General features: G+C 39.9%; 1 protein-coding gene across 2 annotated transcripts in view; it reads right to left on the bottom strand.

Annotated features, from left to right (window-relative positions):
- cacna2d2a (calcium channel, voltage-dependent, alpha 2/delta subunit 2a) overlaps window positions 1-25711 on the bottom strand; it is a 169823-nt gene that overhangs the window by 102223 nt on the left and 41889 nt on the right. For both annotated transcript variants that reach the window (XM_039612357.1, XM_039612358.1), the window contains exon 3: window positions 20056-20172. In XM_039612357.1, the coding sequence (XP_039468291.1) occupies window positions 20056-20172 (117 nt within the window). The remainder of the gene's footprint in view (window positions 1-20055; window positions 20173-25711) is intronic.

Raw genomic sequence — 25711 nt, 5'->3', positions numbered from 1 at the left:
CATCGAATCATATCTGTTATTAAGCTCTGTCTCTCTTCCACAGCATGTCTTTATCCTGTTTTCCTTCTCTCACCCCAACCGGTCGCAGCAGATGGCCGCCCCTCCCTGAGCCTGGTTCTGCCGGAGGTTTCTTCCTGTTAAAAGGGAGTTTTTCCTTCCCACTGTCGCCAAAGTGCTTGCTCATAGTTGGTCATATGATTGTTGGGTTTTTCTCTGTATTTATTATTGTGCGATCTACTGTACAATATAAAGCGCCTCAAGGTGACTGTTGTTGTGATTTGGCGCTATATAAATAAAATTGAATTGAATTGAATTGAATTGAATATGCTTGTAACTTGCACATTTAGTTAGCAAGAAATAATGAAACTAACCATAGACTGTAAACACCTGATGGGCACAACCACTGTGACATCATCCATTGTTTTGTGGCCTACTACAGCCTGGAGGTTTGTACTGTATGTTGAGCAAGCCAGATGTGAGCATATTTGGACGAGAGGATGGAGTCTGTGAATAATGCTAGCTACCCTGGAGAGAAAGGTGCAATTTTTGTCAATCCCAGTCTTTTTTTCTAAGAATTAAAACTGACAGCATATAGAAAGAAAATTCAGATTTTCTTGAATGCTAATTGTATTTATATACTAAAAGAAATTATTAAATTATTGAAACAACTGAAAATAAAATGCCCTACAACTTGAAAGAGGTTCAGCTACTTATCTGAAAACGAGTTGCAGTACACCCACCTTTACCTGACATATTTACCAAACAAAAGCAGGTCCAACAGGTTTTATATGACAAAACAAATGTCAGTTACACCATTTCCAGTATGTTTATAACTTTACCAGATAACAGGACATTGACTCTTTTCTTTCTTTTAGCTTTAGCTTTTTTTGCCTTTCTAGGCGTCTTTGAAACGCCAATTTTCAGCTGCAGATGGGTTATACTGATTAGGTCTGATGTTACGAATGTTTCCGTGGCGGCCGACTTCGTGTCTTCACTCATACTGAAGAGATTGAAGGCTAATGACATTTTAGTCTGTGTGTGTTGCACGAAATGGACCAGCTCATAATCTGACTTACAAAAGGATGATTGGCTGGTCACCCGTCGGGGCTGGGAATGCAAGAAATCGTCTGATTCTGGTCCCCAGCCGTTCGAGTGGTGCAGTTCTGCTCATTAGTGCTAGTATATACATAATACTATAATTTAATTAACAAAAACGTTCAATTATCCATATTGTATTATTATAGCATATTATTATGTTAAAAATGTTCTAGAAGACTGAGAGACCACAACCCTACCCGAAGGGTCCAGTTTGACACGTTGAATTTCTTAACAACACATAGCCCTAAAGCTTAACACAAAGAAATAGTTGAGTTATACAAAAGTTGCACCTTCTTCAAAGCAAATAAACTATATAGAGACACAAAATGTGTTTGTTTGAGGCTGTAGACATGAACACTGTAATTATGCAGTTAAGTTGCACCTTTTACGATGGAGGTCAAGGGGATGGACTTGCTTTTGAAGTTTCTGCTACTTGCATGTTTTGTGGTGCTCACAATGAAGATACCATTATTTTGGAAGGCCTGATATTCAGGTTCATAGTAATTGCATAACATTTGTTTTATTTTGCAAAGAACACTTTGGAAAATCAAAACTTAAACCTCTGAGTGTTTAATGCACTGTATCATGCTCAGTATTATAAATCTTACCAGGGGGAGAGGGGGTCAAATGTTTGAGGCTTACTGTGATAAGCTGAACCTGAGCTTGTAAGTTTGTAATCAATGATAGGGATTAATGTGTATCAAAAAGAAGAAAAAGAGCTGGGTTGCTTTTATCTGAGGTCGCTAAGATTACAGGAGCAAAGGACAAACACAAGAAAGTGAGAGTAAAAAAGAAAGGGAGCAGGCCGGTAAAACAGGCAAGTGTAGAGAAGAGAAGTGAACAAGAAGAGACAGTGTGAGATAATTATTATCACAGAGGTGATTTTCCAAGGTCAATATTTGCGATTCTCCTCAACTGTCTCTCAAAAGTATAACTCCCCAACCCCCCGAGCTTCCTCCAGCACCTCCTCTCTCCTCGACTGCCTCCAGGCACGCTCCTATCTTCCCTTCCCTTCTTCTTCAATTTCTGCGCCTTTCCTCTGTCACTCATCCAGTGGAGGAAAACTGTCCCATCCCTCTGGTCACTTCTTCGAATGAGCCAAAGCTACAGCTGACAGCGACCACATAGCTTTTCAAACACAGGACAAATTAAATGGTCAATAAACGCAACACTAGGCCATTTCTCTGAATAGTTTGAGGAGGCACCTGTCAGTCAGGGAAAAAAACAAGGTAACTGAGCATCAAACCACATCTTTCAGCCCCTACTTCATTGGCCTGTAAGGAAAAACACCTGCCAATCATGAAAAGTGTTAGGTCATTATGTTAAGACAGGCTATAACAGGCTGACAGAGTTATGACAGGCTGTCAAAGCTCAAGACAGTGGGGCAGAAATCACGAATGAGGAAAAGGAGGAGGACAAAGGGCAACGGGCTGCAAAAGAGAGGCCGGTGAACCAGAGTTTGACAACATGAATTCAAAACTCATCCTAAAGACTCAAAAGTACATACAGGACTAATATAACTTTAAGTGTCCTTAAACTTTTCAAACTTACTAAACTATCCAAAACAACAGACTGATAAATATTTGAGAAAGTGCACTTTTCTTCACTGACTTCTCTTTCTTCTCACCCTCCAAATGATGTCCTCCCCACCTTCACCAAGTGCTGGCTATTAGTCCATCACTGAACCATAAGGGCTCGCTACAATGTTAGTTTTCAATAAAAAGTGCCATGAATAACTGTTGTGAAGTTTTGCTATATAATTCTTCCTAGATTAGCGCAATCAGGCAGGTGAAACTTTGCACAAACATCTACATACAGACAGGAATTCTTAATGTGTTGATATTTTTATTATTTTATCATTTTAATTATTTTAATTCTTCTGTGTATTAAGATCATTTTATCATCCCCCCGTGAATGCAATCTAATGTTCTCCATTTGTGGTTGTTTCACATGAAACGCTTAATGTGCATACGTAATTTAACGGTCACCAAAATTTGTATATAAGATTAAAAAAAATTTCAATCACCACTAAATGCAGAATAAACTATTTCAAAAATCTAACAAAGAATGGGCAGAAACCCAACCTGACAATCATGTATTTTTTTCACACATTTAATAATAAATACACAGCAAAAATGTAATTTCATGGTAAAGTATCCAAAATAGATTAACATATCAGCAGACTGGCACCGAAAATAAATGTTAAATCTAATTTAAAAAGTTAATATACATTTTTCTTAACCCAAACCAAAGCTTGAACCCCTAAAACAGGTGCATTTGGCAAACGTTATGTCGAAGACTTTGAAAGTCGAAGCAGTCCCAGTGTGTGACCTCTTCGCTACCGCTACCAATTCACACACGCATAAAAAGAGCATGTGTAAAACAGAAGGGAAGCTCTGGGCATTTGCTTCTGCAAATGTGCTTTAACACCAATAACAGCACTGATTCGCTCTTTTTTTTTTTGTCTAACCGCTTTTGCAGACCAGTGCCACAACTGATATGAGATGATGCAACAAGCTGAGACAGACTCTGAATGGCTTCCACTTAAGAAACAAACACAACAGAAGAGAAGTGACAGCGCACTGCAAATGAATGCATACTTGGGAGAAATGGAACGGAGAGAATAATTCAATCTGCAGCCACCTCCTCCAGTCAGCCAAGGAGAACTGAGCTGAGGGGAAGGCGGAGGAGGAGGAGAGAGGGCTGAGGCGTATGATGCCTTTCTCCCTGGGCAGGGCTAGGGTGGCAGGCGCCCAGATAAGCTGGGGCCAACCAAAGATTAACTGCTTGCTCTGATGGAAGAGCAAAATAAAGGCAAGTCGACCTCTGATTCCCTTGGCCTCTCTGCATGAGTGTCCTTACTCAGTGGGGACAAGTGGTAGGGATCGTGCACAATCACCATGATGAGAATTTTTAAACAGTCAACAACAGCCGAGGCAGAAAGAAACGACTGACATTGCTCCTGTGTGGAATAGGAGCTGCACGACCCCTCACAGCCTTTCAAACTCATCCCTTTTTGTCTTTAGTCAGACTTTTCATTTTCCCGCAGTCCTTCACCGGAGAATCATACAATAGCTCTGGTGGGTGCACCAGCAAAAGGCTTCTCTGAAGATCACTTCTAATTGTCTAAGCCCATTCAGTGTTGAAGCAGAGGAATTACAAAAAGACAGGAGTTTGCAGGTAAAACTGAGCGGTTCTGCAAGAACTGTAGTGGAGCAGTGACGTTGATCTCTTGGATCATTGCAGATTGAGTGCTAAGGCTCTGCAAAAGGTAGATCTTAGCCATTAAGCTTTCCTTACTGTTGGAGACCTGTATAAATGCTCACACCTTCAAGAAAACAAAAACCACAAACTGCTGAGACGGCGAGCCTACAACCAGCAATGCAAGACAGTAGGTTTGTGCAATGGGTATATTTTGGTATTACCTCCATATGCAAGATGGTTAAAGGTTGGGAGCTATGTGATTTCAATACTTTGCGTCAGAGGAGTTAGCAAAACAGCCTTTTTATAGATATGAACAAAGAAGAACTGTCACATATCACACAGCTAATTATTGATGCATACAGCTTTGTCAAAACACTATTATTAAATAAACTGTATCATAGTATCACTTTACCGAACAAGGACAATACAGAGTAAGTGAAACAATAATGGGAGAAAGAATTTAGGCATTGTGATATTCACAGATGTGTGGCAAACAGCTTGGACGACGCAATAATCATCTAATTCCTGGACCTGGAGGGATTTTGTGGAAAAACTTTAATATGGTTTTTTTTGTTACTCCCAATCAGAAATCCAAATTAACTGGAACTCATCTGGTGTGTTGGAGAGAATGTGGAGAAAACACAGCAGACTGCATTTTCTGGACTTCCATTCAACATTTTTGGAAAGATGTATCAGTATTTATTTGTAGGTATAAATATCATTCTTTTTAGCTTGAACACATCCCACATGGATTAAACTCTATGGATAAATACCTTCTAAAGGTCCTGCTGGCAGGTAGCAAAGAAGAAAAGCCATCACAAAGTCCTGGCTTCAGAAAGACTGACCTACATGCACCTTGTTCATTAACAGTGTTAAAAATTTACATACCCTGGAACAGATGACATGCTCAATAAGACTCCAAAAAGAAGTGGGAGAGAAAAGGTGGGAGAAACGGCGCAGCTATTCAGCCCTTGAAACAGACTTATGTTAATCATGTGAGACGGGGAAGGTCTTTTTCCTTTTTGTGAACAATCGTGTTTTCTTTGGACCTTTCTTTTATTTTTGTTGTGTGATTTTTGTTTACGTATTAGCCTAATATGAAACACCTAAATGGATCATTTTGGCTCCTCAAAAAAAGCTATTATTGCTTAACTGATCAAACATCAGTACTTTGTGAAACCTCTACATCATCTGTGTTGTTGGATGCAAAAAAAGTAAACTGTCTGCCAATTAGATTACACACATATATGCAGCGATATTTGTCATGATTGGTGTGTAACATGCACTTAAGTAACCAGGTTATAATCTTCTAGCAGCATCCTTCTCAAACAAAAACACATGACTGTAATTTAAGAATCTAGAGTATTTTAGGTAAACTCTGCATTTTTTTTCCTTCTTTTTTTGTGTAAATCATGTATATTACCGATATCTAACTGGGTTGTGACGTTGTCTAGGTGAGTGCATGTTATAGCCAGAGGTCTCAGACAGACAAAGCTGTATCATTTTGAACAAAACTGAATAAAATTCAATAACATTTGCACTGACAGAAACAAAATGTATTGCTTTAAAAAGAACAGATAAAATTACACAAATGTAATTACTACATCCTAAGAAGAAAATCCATCTTTGTTTTAAAACATCAAATTAGCTTTATTGAATTGTGATTGTGACTGACTGCCCAATCAAACGCAGGTAAAAGGTGACTTATTCTCTCTACATCACGTTAATGTATTCTCTGATTTCATGCACAGATTTCTCTCAGCATCTGGTTCCTTTCTATACCATTTGACATTCTCTGTTGTGAGGTTGGTACTTTCAAAAGCCTTAGTAAAGAGAAAATTGACTTGTCTGTCTGTATTAGCTAAGATTAACATAAACCTGGAGTTCTTGTATGTGTGCGTGCGTGTGTGGGTGAGTGTGTCTGTGCATGTATCTGGTTATGTAAGCACACCATACTGTGAAAACAGCCCTTGTTCTCGCGATCAATGGTCTGTCAGGAACTAAGAACTCCTTGTCAGGACACAAGCCCATTATTTGCCTTGTCCATTCCACAAGGAATAAAAGAAGGGGCTCGCTCAAGCAGAACCCGACACTCCATCACACTGGAATTAAGGCACAGCTTCCCAGGGTCAGAGACAGGCTATGGATATCAGGCTAGCATTCAGAGACAGGGATTATTTACCTCCCCATCAATAGCTACTTACAACACACAAGCAACATCCAGCCTTCCATTCAACATCTGCTTAAAAGCAAAGACCTTGTCTTTGCCAAACAATGTAAATACGTCCATTTAGGAACTTCTAGAAATTTTAAATTTATACAAGTAATGTTCACTTTCACTGCAACAAAGTGCAAAGAGCCACTCAGGAAAAAAACAGTGGTAAATGAATATATAATTATTGTAAAAACCTAATATTTGTGATTTGCACTGTAACTTTTCTCCATAGGAACCACATTGTTATAACGCCTCTCAGTTGATGATGCAGAGAATCAGTGGGGTGATGAGGAGGTAGCAGAGGTGAAGGGATCTGCCACAAGAGAGGGCTGGAGGACTAAAAGCAGAGTGGATTTTGACCTGCTTAGGATGGCAAACAATAAAGATATATTTTTATTTTAACAAATCATTTTGTCACTCTACAGCAGGGTCTCGCCAAGAAAAGCAGATGGTCACACTGTGCATTTTTGTCTGTCAAAATGCAATTTTCTATTTGTAGCAGCCACTATTTTGCACAGTGCTTATTTCATTTTTTTTCATCCCCAAAGTGGTATTACACATGTTTTCGGTTTGATTGCTGAGGTGTTTTTCAAAAGCCCCTTTCATAAAAATGATCTTTTTCAATTGTGCCCTCTAGGAAAGAAAACAACGAACAGACAAGAGTACTGCCTTGCAATAAGAAAGAAAAAAAAAACGCATTTTAGCACAGCAATTCCTGATTCGAGTGTGTCTGTCCTTTTCTTTTCCCTCTCTGCAGATACAAATTCGCACATGGGAGGCTGGAAATATATGTTTTATGCGGCTTGGCTGCATAAAAGCACAAAGCAGTCATTTCTATTCATTTGTCTCTCGCTGACGGGGAAATGAAGGAGTGAAGCAGATGCCACTGCTACGTGAACAAGTTGCTTAAACACAGAAAGCATTTTTTCCCCCCCTTTCGAGAAGAAGTTAGATAATTAGATGCTGAATCAAACCCCCCCGCCCCAACCCCCACCCCTCGACTTCCTGCCTGGAACCCATATTGTCACTCAAATGAATGATTTTGATTCAGGCAGGAACACAGCAAAAAATATAAATCTTCTGCTGTACACTGACATTTGTTTAGGAGAAGAAAAAAAAGCAGAACATTCAAATGGAGCTGAAAATTGTACATTCAGACCTAAAATAAATGTGTGCATTGGAGATGTGAAGAAAAGTGCTGGAGGCAGCATGCTGCCATGAAGCAGATCAGGTTCTGACATTTTGTCTAATGTGAAATGCTGCCAAGGAACAGTGGGTGCGATGTTGTGACCTTTATCAGTGGGAATGATAGAACGACCCAATACTATGGATAGAGTAATCTAGAGATATGACAATCTGTTTTTACAACACAATGCCATGACCTCCAGTGTTCCTGTGGGTGCCTGTGTGTGTGTGTCGTTAAGCCCACCTTCCCGTTTGTGTGCATCAGTGTGCATGCATGAGACCATGAGGGTTGTTGACCTTCTGACGCATCTGTAGTGGGCAGTGGCGCAGTGACGCTATCGCAGGTGTTTGCGAGCACACGGGTGACTTCTGCTTTGAAGGTTAAACAGGAAACGGCAAATTCTCTCAAGGCTTAGAAGAAGTTAGTCTGCCATACGTCGAGCGGAGCAAGTGTGTCCATTCACAGGCTCGCGTGCGTGCGAGTAAAAGAGAGCGAGCGAGAGAGAGAGAGTGCGTGTTTGAAGTGTAATAGCTTTGCTGCAGGTTGTAACAGATGGTTGCTAATGGAAGTTCATAGATCTGAATGACAGGGGCCAGGGGATTGGGGATGAGATTATGAGAGGGAATGTGTGATTTTGCGTGCATGTGCGTATGTGCACATCCATGTGTTAGAGTGTGTCTATCTCTGAGTACATATGCACAATTACTGTGGGTCCCTTTGAAAGTAGACCATTTAGTGCTTCTAGCCCTTAGATTTTGGTCCACACCGAACTCTAATTATCGCAGAGACTGTCAGATATTTACGGTGCCATGAGAATGAATTCTGATGTGATCCTCAGTAGCTCTAACATGAGGCCGACACTCATACTGTTGAGCTAAATATCCACCTAATATTAGCACCAGCAATGTAAGAATTTGGGGCAGAAAAAAAATCAAATCAATGTTTTTGTGCCCCCTTTAAGTTTACTCATGATTGTTGGGGTTTTATCTGTTTTCTTTGTTTTGTTGTAGTCTCTTTAGCTTGCAATATAAAGCACTTTCAGCACCTGTTATAGAATAAAACTAAATTGAACTGAACTGAACTTAAGCGTCCTATAGCACCATCATCAGGTCAAATGTTTTACTTTGTCCAGTTCCTGGATTTATGGCCAAATACCTTAAAAACTATGAAGGTTCATTTTCAGCTTGACAGCTCTCACATCATTCAGAAAAATATGTTACTGTGACTTAGTGAGACAATACAGGATAAATACAAAAGAATCCTTAAAAACGCACGTCTTATGCAGTAATGATAGAACTTTAAATGGATTTGTTCTACATTGAAACTAAGAAAACCCAAAACATCTGGCAAAATATCTTTTTTAAGGGACTCATTGAGAGCCTGTTAAATGTGCTACTTATTCATTAATATGCATTCTTTTACAACTACAGAAATTTGATTTGCCAATCACTGCACACTGAAACTTTTCTATTTTAACCCAAGTAGAGCTCGCCCTACTTCCCCTGTTCTTCTCTAATGGGACCTGAGAGTTATAACTGCCTCTCCAAAGGCCTACAGGAAATGGAAAACCAAATTACTTTGTTAGAGTCTCCTCTTTAATTTAGTTTCTTCACTTTCTTGCAGTGCTTGCGGTGGTGGTGGTGGGTGGGCTAGGGTTGCAGTATGTATCTGTACGCCTCCTCCAACAGCATATACCAAATGTTTCATGCATGTTAAAGTTCTGACTGGTGATTGGGTTCATTAGTTATTCTAACCATCTGACCTCCCCACAGCACTGCTCAGACACAGTCATTATGAAGCCCTTGTAATTCATTAAGCCCCCTAAATGAACACAAGCCATACTGAGGGGTGCTTGCTATTACTGAGTGGCATGCTGTGCGTCAAGGAGGTTAATAATAAGTATGTGGATCAAGTTTTAATACCGTGATGAGGCCAGGGGTTCAGGTTAACTACTTAGAGCAGATAACGATAGATGAGTTAAAGGATATAAAATATAAGCTATAAAAATAACTTGACTTGAGTATTTGATTAGGCATTTAAGTAAAATAAACAAATCACAATACCAGAAATGGATATATCAATATGCTTATACCAAGAATACAATAAACAATGCTATGTATCTACATAAGAAGATGACTTCAAATAATGATCACAGCAAACGTACAAAAATAAAATTAATTTATAAATAAAATCACTTAAATCCCATCCCAGAATGAAGACTAAGGGAAACAAGGCTGCAGGGAAATCTGCCTCCCCCCTGAAAGTGGGAGACAACTCCTTCATTTGTTACTGCATCATGCAAACAGGAGGGACATAATCACTTGCTGCCAGTGGTGTAATTCATTGCAGTCAGAACAGCTGGTGCCATACTGCCGCTAGTTGGAATGGCAGAAACTTTGGAAATCAAGTCTTTCAAGTGATCTAGAAACTATGGCGATACTTTAAAAAAAAAAAAAAAATCTCTCTTCTAAAGGATGTATACAGTACAATTACAGCCACAGTGGGCGACGTACAACACAACGTAGCACAGAATAGTCTAGGTGACTGAAAAGAATCACCAGCAGTCGTACTGCAATCAGTAACCAGACCTGCATCAGACAAAGGAGAGCTTCACTTACTAATCCTTGAGCTCTAGTACCCTCTACCACCGAGGGCCAATCCAGATCCAAGTGACAGCGCTTGCTAGTCACAGCAGCTTCAGCAGGATCCTGATTTTTAGGACTGGTGAGCCTTTAAAAGACTAGGGCTAAATTTAGCTGTTATAAATTGGTTATTTGTGCCGGATGCCTGTTCAATTAAAACGACTCACTGAAGCGTTTGAGATCTCGCTGGGATGATGATTCAAGTCATCAACCACAAACTCTAAGGAGGTGGTTGTACTCCTGATGTTACTGTGCTAACATCAGGAGTACAACCACCAGTAACAGCAATTAAACTGTTGATTTTTCTTTGTTGTTCTTTTGGCCCACAGTTAACTAATAGGCCTTTTAATTACACACTCGCTGGCCACTTCATTAGGTACACTTGTTCAATTGCTCGTTAACACAAATATCTAATCAGCCAATCACATGGCAGCAGCTCAATGCATTTAGGCATGTACACACAGCCAAAGTGACCTGCTGAAGCTCAAACAGAGCATCAGAACAGGGAAGAAAGGTGATTTAAATGATTTTGAATGTGACACCACAAAGTCAAATAGGGACTACACATCTAACCTTAAAGGAGAGGTGCTACAGCAGCAGAAAACCATGCCAGCTCATACTTCTGTCAGCTGAGAACAGCAAACTGATGCTACACCGCACAGACTCACCAAAATTGGACAGAAGATTAGAAACCCACAGCCTACATGCTGCTGACCATGTCTTTCCCTTCATGACAACTGTGCACCCATTTATTGATCACTGCTTCCAGCAGGATATTGCACCATGTCACAAAAGCTCAAATCATCTCAAACTGGTTTATAGAATATGACAGTGAGTTCGCTGTGCTTAAATGACCTACACAGTCGCCAAATCACAGTCCAAAGAGCACCTTTGGGATGGGGTGAAACAAGAGATTCACATCTGTATTAACTGAGTGATTTCATCATGTCAAAATGGATCTCCAAGTTTTCAGCCCCTTGTTGAATATGTGCTATGAAAAATTAAGGCACTTCTACAGGCAAAAGTCCAATCTGGTATTAGCAAGGCGTACCTAACAAAGTGGCCAGTGAATACTACATATGCCAGTATACAGACAGTAATAAAAACAAAGCTCTGGGTAAATATGTTACTTCAAACTAATGCTGTCAGTCTCCAATCTTCAGGCCAGTTGGTTTTGTCTCCTCATTTAGCAGATACAGTTTCGTGGTGGTCAGTGAGTGATAGAAAAATGTTGAAGCTTTAACTGGATGTTGAGTTTTTGTGTGTTTTTCTTTTCTTTTGTGTGTGTTCTTTGTCACAGTGAGGTATACAAAACCATCAGAATGATTGACTTGAAAACAAGGTCATAAAAGAAGAAAGCAGCTGACCAACAACTTGCTGCTGCCTTTTTGCAGTTTGATGACTGTTCAGTGTGAGCTGTAATTCGCGGTCTCTTTGGCAGAAATACCGGTGGGTGTTTCAGATGTAATTTTTAAGCACTGTAAAAATGTCAGTATACTGCATTTTAACTCTGAGCAGGTCCAAATGGTCACACCTGCGTCAACACGTGCACGCTGACACTACTTTCAGCATGCATGTTGTCAGTGAGAGCCATGCATGAGAGTCATTGTCTTAGTGAATTATTTATGGATGTAATATGATGACAGATGACTCGGAGCGGATGATCCCTCCCCATCCCTGTGTCGTCTTGGTTTCCATGGTTAGTAAAGAGACAGAGGGCCATGCAGTCCCATTGATTAATTCTGTCAAGAACTCTTTTGTTTTCCCTGCACAGTGTCCAATCTGAGCTCTCCTGCAATCTTTCACAATCACTATCAGCATGACTGCAAAGTCGCAAAACATCTAAGTCAATGCACGCTCAATCATCCAGGTAAGGAAATCCCAAAGAGCTGATTCTTTTCATCTGGACGTATAGGTGTAGCATTTTGAGTGGGAGGATGGTTTCAACACTTATCTAAGTGGCTTCTCAGCTGACTGCAGGTATCAACAACCTTATAAACATTACATTTGCATAATGGCTGAAACTGCATCTCTTTGCAGTAGGTGACTCAGTTTGACAGGTTTTGAATTTAAATCACTGTCCTGCTGCTATTGTGTGACTATTTGTGGAAAACTTTCTGAAGTTCTGTTATAAATGTGTGAGCTTCTCTGGACTCTAAATGTAAGTAGTTAATATGAATTTCTGTGTGTGTGAAAGACAACAGATTTGTCATAGACAGATTTGTGATTTTCACCAGTTTATCACAAATTGCATGATCCAATTTAGTCCAAACTAACAGCAGACTGACTCTGTCTCATTGCCCCAACATTTTATTACCATCTTGGCAGACCAAAGTTGCTTTGAAGATGGCAGCTGAGACCATTTTCTCGTCTTCTGAGCAACAATTTCAAAGGCAACAAGATCACAAGTTCATTGCACATGGTCACAATAATTTTTAGGTCTCCAACCACTGCTTCCCCCAGTGTGACAGGTAGGATTAAGTCAGTCTACACAACATGTGATAACACACTGAACTGTATTACTGACACAGACGCTATCAAACAGGAAAAAAGTTTATATGCTGTGAATGTTGTAGATTATCTTTTAACAAGACATCAGCAGAGCTCCTTGAAAAGCTACAAATATACTTCAGGTGTGAACGTGCCAGGTGGAACGGCATCACACGTCAGTTTAACTTTGGTCAAAAAGATGCTTGTTGCATAACTTCAGACTAAATCATATTGTGGCGGAGGTGTGGTCCCTGGCTCAGCTGCAGTCGAGGGGTGGCGCAGTGAGGTCAAGGGGCGGTGCCAGCCAAGTGAGTGAACAGGTGGTGGTGATGGCACTGACAAGCTCTCTACTGCTTTTAGTGACGCTGGAGTGGAGAGGACAGGTCTTTCCTTCAGAAGGTGTGGGGAGAGAGCTGCAGTCAGAAGTGGCCACTTCACACATATTTGTTTTCCAGAGCAGTGAAGTGAGCCACAAATTATTATTATTTTTTTTGTCTTTTTTTACTTGAATTGTATCTCTGCGCTTGCTGCCTAAGTCTCCTTCCATTTTTTGTTTGTTTTTTAAACTTAATCTTTACACTGTCCCTTTGCTTTCTACATCATTTCCATGCTTTCATTTTCCGACTATCCCAACCCCAAAACTATCCCAGCAAAGTGTTGGGTGTGTTTCTATCAAACAGCCAGCAGGCCAGAGGCACTCATCCTTCAGCCTATAAGAGGTATTGGAATAGTTTTGAGATCTGTGTAATTGGATTAGACCAACCTTAGTCCCTTTTCTATTCCACCAGTCTCCTCTGTGAAATCATAACTCAAGAGCTTTGACAATGGTAGTTTTGCTGAGCAACAGCTGATGGGAATGTAGAATGATCTCTGCCTGTGGCTCGTGGCCTTGTCTTCCCTTACAGAGACTAAAAAGTCCCAGCAGAAGCCTGACTGACAGCTCGACTCTGCCTATCTTTGACAGCATACAGGATATTTTCCAGTTTCAGCTGGTTCTAAAGGGCGCCACTGATCTCAGGACTCTGTGGCATGGCGCATCACAGCGAGGGGCAATGGAAGGTATGAGAGCTAGCATCAGTCTGGGAGGTCTATCACACCTGTTTGGCTTTATACACATGACAGGTTACATGAAGGGCTGTGTTCTCTTTGGCTGCTCTGGGTTAAAAGGCCTGTCAGACTGACACTTGCAGTATCAGTCAGGCGTGAGCCTGTTGCTCAGATAACACATGCACAAACATATAGGCAGACACAATGAAGATGTTAAGCAGACAGACGTGCACATGCACACACTGGGGAGTTCAGTAAATGTGATCTCAGATAATCGAGCCAAAGTGAAAGTTTAAACAGTTATATTGCATTACTCCACCCTGTAGCTCATCTTATTCGCATGTTTAGATGGTACTAATTATAAATAGTAGCTTGAATATGATCCAAATGTGTCTGATTCAGGGAAATAAAACAAATATGACAAGATCTGACAAATTAAAGGAAAAACCTTAATAAATAAAAATAAATAAACAAATAAATGAATCCAGATTCATTTACGCGGATGCTCTCCCCGGTACAAAGAGTTAACTTTGGATCATGTACTGGGGTATGAATAAAATGCAAAAGAGGCCCAGATGATACTGATTTTATATCAAGATTGAAAGGGTAAAAAAATCTATGTCACGTTACAGAAGAGTTTCATTATTTGGGTTCTGATGGCTGAAGCTTCAACCACAAAGAGTGCTCGGCTGGCCAGCCTGTCAATCGTAATCCCGACTTAATTGAGATCTCCATTTACGATCTGTGAACAAGGCTTAGTGGAGAATTAGTGAAAATCGTGGTCCACATTTCACATTCGATACGTGCGATACTCGTGAATTAGAATAACGGAAGATCGACTCTTCCTCAGGTGAATGAGAATGTCAGAGCGGGACGTGATCAGACGGCCAATAAGAAGAGTACGTCAAAAATTACACCAAGAGGAATATTAAAGGAGGCTCGCAGTGCATACACCCCTCATTACAAAGATGAGTGCACATTTGAGAGTTCACTGGTGCAAATAAAAAGGCACTGTTCTACAGAAATGTGGAAAATAGTGATATGTCAAATGAGTCATCCTTCAACATATTCTTGACAAGTGGGTTGGTGCATGTGTGTATTTACTGAAACAACAGTACGGGCTTGAACTATTGACCCTCACGGTGAGAGGATCCAGCGGCACTGTTATACCGATAGGCTTATTTAGTTGTCACACTTTGGGCCCACTTGATCATTTATCAAGAATCAATGCAAGGTTGCTAAGAATTGATGACCTTTGTCCCTTGATGAAGCATTTGTATCCTAAAGGGAGTGGTCTCACCTGAGATTACGGTTCCACTGACTGCCGTGGATCTTGTGGTCACTGAATTTTTAACAATGGTGTTTCACTCCTGTAGAAATCCAGAGACTTGGAGAATTATTGTAAAGGTAATGAAGCTGTTCTGGAGCGTGGAGCATGGAGACAAAACAGCCTAACACACTTTATTTTGGAGGTATTTTTATTCCGTATACTTGTTGTTTTAAAGCACTTTATAAATAAAGTTTGTATTTTTCTATTAATGTTTCATTTGCCTTACTTTATTCTACAAATACAACATTAAGTAAATGTGCTCGTATCATCAGCTTATTATCGGAGAATTCATCTACCATAAACAGCATGTTAAGTAAGTAAACTGCACGCTTACCCACAGACAACTTTTCACAGTTTGTGCTCGTATAGACTAGATGACGCTACAGGTTATATCACTAATTGGAAATAGCTAAATGGAAATCTGTCAAGTGAAAACTGTTTTGATTTTCTCTGTAATGAAAAGAAAATTCTTGGAAATTATGCGGATAGTACTCAGAAATTACCAGCGCATAAAATAAAGTGTTTCCAAAGTCTTCTAACATACATTAGTTTCATATGAGTACAAGTGAACAAGGACATCTTTTCACATCTTCGAATGCGCATTAAGCAAAAAGTTGGAGCTCACATAAAACAGGAAAAAGTCCAAACACAAATACTTGTACCCCTCAAATAAAAAATAACTGTCTAGATGTCAGGTTCAAGACAAAAAGCCACTGAAATAAGCATTTAAAAAAAAAAAAACATCAGAGAGAGAAAACTCTTGTATCAAATTTCAACGTACCTCATGCACAAAAAAAAGACAGCTTTATATAAAAATGTCCACCGGCAACATGCGAGCCTTTCAGCTAGCTGAAGGTTTTTTGCCACATTTTAATTTTGGCACCGACCGTAGAATCAGATCATTGTTTGAGGAGATGGATGAAGCCAGAGGCAAGAGAGGGAGAGCAGACAGATACATTCAAAGGAGGAGATTAAGACAAGGGAAGGAAAAGAATAAACACGGAGAGGCTTTTGACAAAAAAGTAAGTCAGCTTATATCGTTTCCATTTTTAGAAAGGGGTAGACTGAGTACAGTGCACTTTAAATAATGCATATTTAAATACTTATTTTGACAGTAGCTGTATGAATGCAGGCATACATCACTCTACTGGACATTAAAGTTAAAAAGCTGAAGACCAAAAACATTCAATCTGCCATAAACTTTATAATGTGCATTTCAAGCATACATTCATCCAACGCTTTATTTTATACACTTCAGAGGCCTTATTGCCAATTAACCTTACAGGCATGTGTCAATGGCCTGTGGGAGGAAACCCATACATGCATAGGAAGAACCTATAGACAGGAAAAGCACCAGCTGAGCAGGAGATTCGAACCAGGAACTGTCTTTATGTGAAATGACAGTGCTAAACACTGCACCACCATGTTACCCAAATATACTTGCATGAGTGTTAGCTCTTGCAGGTAAAGAAAGTAAGAATAAAAAAACAAACCAAATAAAAACTCAGTAGACTGATTTATTTTGCTTCACCTTTACAACTATACAACCGGAGCACTTAAATGAATAAATGTGCTGCTAATTTAGGAATTTAGGCCGAATCAAGTCAATCCTGAGCAGTGAGAAATGCTTCGCTCTCCTTTATATATCAGTAACCAGTGTTTAGAGTCAATGTGCATTTTCTCATTAGTAATATAAACATGAATTACAACGAAGCACCCGAAGCATTATTTAAATAGGTTGCAGGAGAATAATTTCTTCGTGCATGCACACAAACACACACGCGCGCGCACACACACACACATTTCCTCATTTTTTAAATGTGTGGCAGGGAATATTTGGAACTAAATAACCATTACAGGGGGTAGAAACAGGCTGGAATATAAAACGCTGTCAACGGCGCGCTGAGCGGAGTTTGAGACCTTCTTATCTACAGACTGCATTAAGACATGGCTTTCACTTTCCTCCCTGTATGAATAATAAGTCCACATGAATTTATTTGCCTACAGTCTTGAATTTTCAGTTTTTGTGAAAAAAAATAATAATAAAGAAATCATAACCTACCTAAATGAAACATATTAGCTTGTTGCATACTTTGTGTTAACATTTATGTTTTATAACGCCATAATCACTCCATTTCTTCGTTCCCTTCAATCATCCGACTCCCTTTTTTTCCCGTCCACCTGCTTTCTTCTTCCGATTATTTTTTTTTTTTTTTTTTGCACACTCTTTCTCTCCCTTCCTACCCCTCCTGCTCCCTCTTTCCTTCCCTCTCGCTGGCTGCTCATTTTCAAATCTATGAATTTCTGAACATCATTTTCTTGATTTTTCCACGCCTCAGGGAGACATTCTCATTCCAGACCTTCTCTTTTTTCACCTCATTTCCTCCCTCCTGAGTCTGAATCTCCCAGACAGGATGTGAGGTGACAGTGTGGCCTGTGGAAGTTAGGGCGGGGGTGTGGGGCTTCAGTGTGTGTGTCCGTGCATGTGCGTGCATGTGTGTGTGTGTGTGTGTTGAGGAAGGTGGAAGGGGTTAAGGTGGGGGTATAGTCCAAAAAAAAAGATGAAGAGGGTTTTTGCCGTTCCAAATTCAATCCTGGACATGACCACAGGAGACCTACAGTAACGTTTTCTTCGCTTTAAGGATCCAAGCTGCAGAATTAACCGTGCCTTTGAGAAACTTTTGCTCCTTAGCATGAATGTGCCTCACTTCCCACAAGACCTCATGCTCTTAAAAGATATACACTTCTGCTCCTTCAGAGGACTTCATAAATATCTCTGCTTTGGCCTTGAGCGACCATATTTGGGCACAGACAGAAGGAAGGAAAGCAGACAGTCCCTCGGTCACCTCCATCTTTAAATGATGTGCCATATGGACTAAAGTCAAAGTATATCTTGTACATACCCACACACAGTGTACTCCATCTAAAGCAAGGTTTGGAGAACTACAGTAAAGTGCAAAATTCTTGAGCCAACACTTGTTTCTTTATATTTTGCTGGGAAAATGGAAATAAGGTGCAGCAATTTGTTGAAACGTGCAAGTATAACTAGAAATACAACATATAAAGCAAAAACAGTGTTTGTACCACTCTACGTGTGATGAGCTTCAAAGTCAACATTTAGCTCAAGACTGCTTTTCAACACAGCCTGAACTCTTTAAGGCAGCTTTCTTGTAATTACTTAAAGTGGTCTTCAGGGATTGCTCTCCAGGCTTTTCTGAAGGACATTTAAAGCTCTTCTTTGGTTTTTAGCTGCTTTTTGTTCTGTTCTCTGTCCTGATGATCCCACACTGCTTATATAATGTTGAGGTCTCAGCTCTGGGGAGGCCAATCCATGACTGATAGCGTTCCACTGTGTGCTTTTCTATACAGGTATGTTTTTACTGCACTGACAGTGTGTCTGGATCATTGTCGCTGTCTATTGTAACTCTACCCTGACCTCTTTACATACTGATGACAATTTGAATGAAAATTTTCAAATATTGATTTGTCATTTTAGATTAATACCTCTTTAATAATCATCTTCTTGATGTAATAAGATTATTTTATGCCTGTCAAACTGTGTTAATGTTTGGCTTTTTTTTATTGCAACAGGGTAACAAAGTACCTTCAGATACAATTTGCTAAGATGTCTGTTATGTGGTTCATGTGTGTTTTATATTCTTAATGATTCATAGGACAATGTTAAGTGGCCCTAACAAACAAAAACCCTTCCTCAGAAAATAGTCATGTACAAGGACTGAACAGGAAGTGAGTGAAAGAAAACCTTTGAATGACCTTCAGGGAACCCGAGGAACTATTGCTCAATAGTTCTATAGCCAGACTGTGAGAAAGTCTGGCTCCTTTAAATCAAACTAAATAGGAACGAGCGGTGACTCACGACTTTTTCACAATTTTTCAACATACGTCTGCTCAGCAAAACAAAATACTAAACAGGAGGCATTTGATTGGACTAATCCTGAAATGGTGGATTTTACAAACAGTCTTTTACTTTATCTCTGTCTATTTAAATTTAAAAAATTAACCGTCTGCACTTTTCTCATTTACCTACTTGCCACTCATCTTCCTGGCGTTTATTCCCCAACCACCCCCTTCTCCTCTGGGTTAGAGGTTTCCCACTGGGAGAGTGAAACAAATTTTTAACTAATCACAGCACTGCCTGAGCATAACAGTGGTAATAATTACATCCTAAAATGCGGGACATTGAAATGATAACCTTCTCACAAACCATACAAACTATATTTCAGAATATACGCCTTCAATATTTAACAGAAAAATAAAAACCCTCAAAACTAATTTGAAAAACAAAGCATAAATACGGTTATCTCAGTTGTCGACAAAATATAATTAGCTCAAATTGTATTTTAACTGTAAAGAAAAACTATGCAGCTTTTTCCATCAAATGTAAAGAAAAGCCACTGTTTTCAAATAAGTAGGAGGACAGATTAACTGCAACATAAAAACAATGCATCATTTATAATGTGCAGGAAACTGTTCAATTATGGATGATTGACCAAAATGTTTCTGTCAAGTATTTAGCATTTGTAGTCATAGCCAAAAAAGACATCTTTATTGTAATGCATGCCTAAAACTCCTTAGATCCATCACAGCTAACTCTGATTTACTAAAGCAGGAGATTCTTCAAGCAAGTCTTAATTAATTAAATTAAGCTTTCAGAGTGCTGGCACTGAAAAATATAATGGCAGCGGATGCATTTGTATGCACAGGAGGTTCACCTTTCAGAAGAATCTAAAACACTCACCATGTATGTGTGCACCTGTGCAGTGGGGCATAGCATGTGTTTGTGCACAGGTGTTTTAATATATGTGGAGCATCATCCTCTTACCTCCAGGGCTTTTCTCTTGCTGTTGAGCAGCTTGGAGATGTCCCGTGCCACCCTCTCCACCAAATCCCTGGGGTTGTTTCGCTTGATTTCAAACTGGCTCTTCTTCTCATTATAAATCTGTAAAAAGAAAACATGGGGAATCAAAGGTCGGGTTATTGGAGACATTTGTTTAATTAAGAGTATCACAGAGGAGCAGGCTGCCCTATTCACAATGTAGCACGGAGAATGGTAAACATTTACTATAGAGCAGGCAGTAAGGAACCTGCCATTACGCCAGTAAGCCTTGGCACTGTAGCAGAATTAAACACAGAACAGAGCCTTAATGGCAAAGCACTTAGCTAGCTGCATCTGGCAGTCAGGCTCAAATTAAATAAACACAAACTCCAGCGGATTCTCACCACTGGGTGAGCACCTTGTATTTCGACTGTGTTAACCCTTTTGGCCTCTAACTCTGAGACAAGCAGAGGTATTCACAACCTGCTGACCAAATATCTGCAGTTCAATCCATTGTGTTAGCTACAGATTAACTTTAATCAATCTAGATGCATAATTTATGCTCACTAGAAGATTATGTGAAAAAGGGAATTGTACTTATACTAAATTAGCAATCAATCAATAACACTTAAAACAGAGACAGACATTGCAAAACACATAGAAAATCAGCTTCGGATGCCACCAGGGAATGGGATGTTTGATAAGGACGGATATCCAGAGGTAGAACTGCGCATACTTGGACCGCTTACAGGGACGGTGCTACAGAGATTAGTCTGCTCCCCTGGAAGAATTGTGAAGGCTGACTCAGCAGCCAGAGCTCTCTATAGGATCTGTAGACTACAACAGAGCACCACCCGAGGGATTACCACTTATCCTGCTGCCCTAAGACACCACAAGACCCATTTTCACTCCATAAAACCATTTTGTATAGTTCGTTTGAAGGAAGCCCCAAAAGAAGCCTGTTGTTGTTGAATATGTTAAAGCAATTAGAGTCACGTCAGCCTGAAATGCTGCATTTGCAGGGTGTTTAGCTGGCCTCACTGGTACTACTGACTTCCTCAATCAGTCAATCACATACTGAAGCTAAGAATCGGTAATAATTTAGTTTATACTAAACTCTTCATAAATAAGGATATATCACAGTGCATGCAAATCAATTATAAAAAGAAGGTGCGTGTTAAGCTCGACGATACAGAAAAGGGGATCTGACGCAGCATGAACACAAGCTGTCATAACTAATTCAGGAGATGCTAAGATGTCTAAAATTAATTTGAAAATTTCCAAATCTTCTTAAAAACAGCAGTCGGCAGGGTGCAGCGTTGGGCTCGAGTAGCTGCTTCTTAAACACTCATCATCTTGTTTTTAGAGGTTGATTTTAGGATCCTGTTGTTTTTCAGCAAGGCCTCAGATTGGTTTAAAATCAAACGTGGCAGACCATAAAGTCAAGGTTAACGCAACCCCCACCAGATCATCTGATCTCAGTGATCTGTCAGCCCACATCAGTTGATGACTGAACTGAAGCCTTTCTATATTTCTATTTGACAAATCTCAAATAGGGTGTCCTATTTAAGCTGCCCACAGTCACTGAACATCTACAAACTGCTTCACAACCCACCAACAACCCAGCTCCTCTTTTCTACGCTGTGTCTGACAGGCTGTCCTTCATGCCTCCTCTGTACTGAGTGGTTCCTGCTCTGGCTGCTGCTACTCTGCCTGCTTCCGGTTATGAAGGGCAGAGAGATGTGCTCTTCCAGAACAGAGGCCTCTAAATTGCTGCTAATGGAAATACCAATTTTCTTTTGACTAAAGTGCTCCGAAATGAACAGTAGTACTTTTTTTTAATGCATATTTTTTTGTACACCAGTCAACCACAAATGCTGACTATTAGAGACTTTCCAGGGGTCCAACCTGCTATTATTACATTGCCCCTGTGTGGTTGTATATTTTAGAACTGAGAAAAATCTATTAAAAATATTGGATCTAATCTAATCACCCAGTATCTGCTGATATCTGGAATAACAGATGCAAAAATGTATGCACATAAATAAAACAAATGTTGTTTGCTCAAAAGTTAAAACTGAACGTTTACAAACCAAACAAATATTTGTTCAAGAATTGATGAACTTCCATTTTTTTGCTTGAAATTTTAAAAAAATCAATTTCTGTTGGATTGATGTGCTGATGTGGACAATTAGAAAGGAAATCACTGCCATCCATTTGATCCATCTCTGTCAAGCTGAAAGCTGGGCAAGCAGCCAGACGCAGTCTCCCTCCACTGGCCCACTGAACATGCAAGCGTTGCCCGAGAAGCTAAAACCATGCCAACCGAGCACTCTGTTGAGATTGCCTAATGTCTTATGTTGGCCGCCCTCTCAAGGACCAGGGATCTTGCTTAGTTTCAAACAACACTTTAAATGACTTCTCAAAGTGAAATGTGAAGGTGAAATCTTCTTCTGGCACACCACAGAGTCACTCACTGTTCAAGATTATTGTGATACACTGCCTACAATAACAGGTTGACCACGATACAGCAATTTTGTGATACTAAAAACACTGCAAGATAGCTATACGTAAGACGTCACCATATCTAAACCCGGAGGAGAAAAACCTCCCTATCCTGGTCTCTGTCACAGGTGCAGCAGTGTGATGCTAAATTTATGGTCGATCGGTTGTGTCTGATTTGAAGGTATTTTGCCACAGAGAGACAACAGGGAGGGGTTTTCACCCTATGCAAATATTCTTGTGTGCAGTCCTCCAGAAACCCAACAGCCCACACATTTGACCTACAAACAGCATCTTCAAACATGGGTGACACTGTGCATTGGTCAAAAGCTGATTGGTTGAAAGGTGAGCCAGAACAAAGAAAGGAGCAGTCTTCAGAGTGAAGCGTGAAAAAACATCAAGAATTAAAAAATACAGCATAAGAAGCACAGACAACGGCTGCAGGTGACATGTTTTTGATGTTTTTAATATTTGGTTTTGCTTCAGCTCAGCTCGGTATAATGTCGCTCTTCTACGGTGGCCCTGAGAGGTCAAATGGACTGCTACTTAACACCAGCAAACAGAAAAACCCTGCAAAAGCACACAAAACAAAACGGAAGTGTTTCTGGGAACATAATAATGTGACGGACCAGCTGTGGAAGTGACAGAAACCAGAACACGAGGGTTCATCAGTGTTGTCAGAGATCACATGATGAATGTATTATGTGTTGTAATCGCATGATTCATATAATTTGCAGCTGCAGTCCGTTTGACCTCTTGGAGCTACCGTACTCTTCTCTATGTCGGAAAGGACCAAGAACAGAACGAGCAAGAGTGTCCCACGGATGGGTTGTTTGTGACACTGCCCCCTGGTGACAGTCAACAGCTACACCATGTAGACAACAGTCATTAGCAGAGATGCTTAGACATCACTTTTCTCCCCAGTCACCTCTTCCAGCTCTTCAGGAGGGACACCGAGTAGCTTCCAAGCCAGCAGAGAATCTATTTTGAAGAACGTTGAAGTCTTTTAATAGGAAATAACAGCATCGGGCACCAGATTTTGATACCACATTGAAAAAGGAAGCTTGGAAAATATCGCCAAACCATTATTTTGTCCCACTCTGAATTCACACACACAGATAAATTACTCATTACCCCTGCTTCAGACCTTTTTTTTTTTTTCCAAGGTGCAAGAAGCCGTTAATGGAATCTTATTAAACCATAAAACAAGAGCGAATTTTTTTCCGCTCCATTGACAGACTACAAACCCCTGACTCTTTTAAGTGATGCATTTTTCTAGTCAATTTTAAAACCATGTCAAATTTGTTTTTAAATCAATATTCATTCCCTTAATGTGTGGTAGTACTTTCTGGGTCTGCCTCACCCTGGAAGATTCATGGCAGTCTCGGGGACATTACAAACACTGCTTTCTCTATCCTGATCCTTGAAACAAAACACAAAGAGAGAGATCGATAAAAATTCATAATGCTTAATGTACAAATTCCAAATCACTTTATCCGCCACAACTTATAGTGAGGTCAGTGTTTTTATCGTTCCTCGTTTGTGAATCCCCCTTTATCAAAATATAGCTTTGGGGAGGATTTTTACAGGAAAGAGACACTGCTCTAATGCAACTGCCATCATTTAGGGAATTAAAAATCATTCAAATGGACTGCATAATTGTGCAGTGTCTGCTGCTATACTACTATACTCATCAAACAAACATGTCGGAAAATGCACTCCTTAATTACCTCCTCAAAGCACAGAGTCAGCTAACCATTAAGAAATTAAGTCAACTATTGTCATTGGTCCAAAATATATGAAAATTGGCTTGTGCAGCAAACATTAGGCGTGCAGGTCTAAAATAAAAGCAGAACACATATTAAAATCTCAAACTACATGGATTCTGTTGCCCATAATACACGCCGCTGTTTGCCAAGAAAAAACACCACACAGGGTTACTGTGTACTGCACCGCATATTACCATGATCTCTCTAAATTACTTTGTGGTGAAATTTGATCTACTTCACTAAACATTCCCCATAGCTCTGCTGTCTAAATGCATAATAAATTCTATTTTAATAATTAATTATATGTTAAATACATTGAAATTATAAGTTTTTTCCAGCTATTCAAGTTTGTCTGGTTAATGGTAATTATAATTTCATCCGTTTGCCCCTTCAACACCATATTTACATAAGTCTACAGATTAGATGTCAGTTAAATATACCTGAGCTGGCAAGTGCTCTTTCAGTTTAAATGAGCATGACACCGCTGCACTGTATCCACCCACACATCATGTCCCCTTCTCCGGTGACCTATGCCTATTTTTTTAATCATGCCCTGCTGTCACATAAGCCCTGCTTGTATCAGTTTCTCTCTACTTTTATATGCGAATTATTATGTTTACCTGATGAAAGGCAAACTTATCTCCATCATCGCTGTACATACACTCATAAAAAAAACACAACAAATAAAGGCAGATAGTACTGTAGGGTACTCATCTATCCGACAGGTTGGCCATTACAATCTCCTTCAACAAGCAGATGAGGTTTCTGTTTACTCTGGGTGAGGATTGAGCAGCGCTGTCAGCTAGACTAAGCTCTGGCCAATGAGAATTATGCTGGAGGAGTATTGGGTGTAGACTGACAGCGCATGGTAATGCTGGCATGAAGGGCCTGAGGAGCTTTAAATACCCTTTACCTAGAGGTTGGAGATGAGTGACCATCATCGCTGAAGGGCCATAAGTACATCAGCCTGTGTGAAATTATATTCGAGGGCTTTAGAGCTTGACTCACTCAGGTAATGGGGCAGCTACCGGAGAAAAAAACCACACAAACGCAGTCGCTGGCAACTCTACTGAAAATCATATGCAGTGTTTCAGCTGAGGCAAACCACTTCAGGCACTCTGCGCTTGTAAAAATAAATAACAGCAGAAATATTAGAGGTCTGTTCACTTACTCAGTTGCTGTGCATCTATAATCCAACTATAGCTATGAAATCCAACTAAGCCTACCAATATGAGTAGTGAATTTAACTGTACTCGATCTGCATAGTTGGATTTTTGAATATGTTTTGTCTAGTTTAATAAGAAATCAATACAAAATAAGTACTTTATTCAGATATAATCAATCAAGTGAAAAAATACTGAACACAAAATGGGATTTAAAAGTAAAAGTAT

The sequence above is a fragment of the Oreochromis aureus genome, linkage group 5, assembly GCF_013358895.1.
Source record: "Oreochromis aureus strain Israel breed Guangdong linkage group 5, ZZ_aureus, whole genome shotgun sequence".
Classification (NCBI taxonomy): Eukaryota; Metazoa; Chordata; class Actinopteri; order Cichliformes; family Cichlidae; genus Oreochromis; species Oreochromis aureus.
This window is presented reverse-complemented; position numbering and strand designations above follow the sequence as displayed.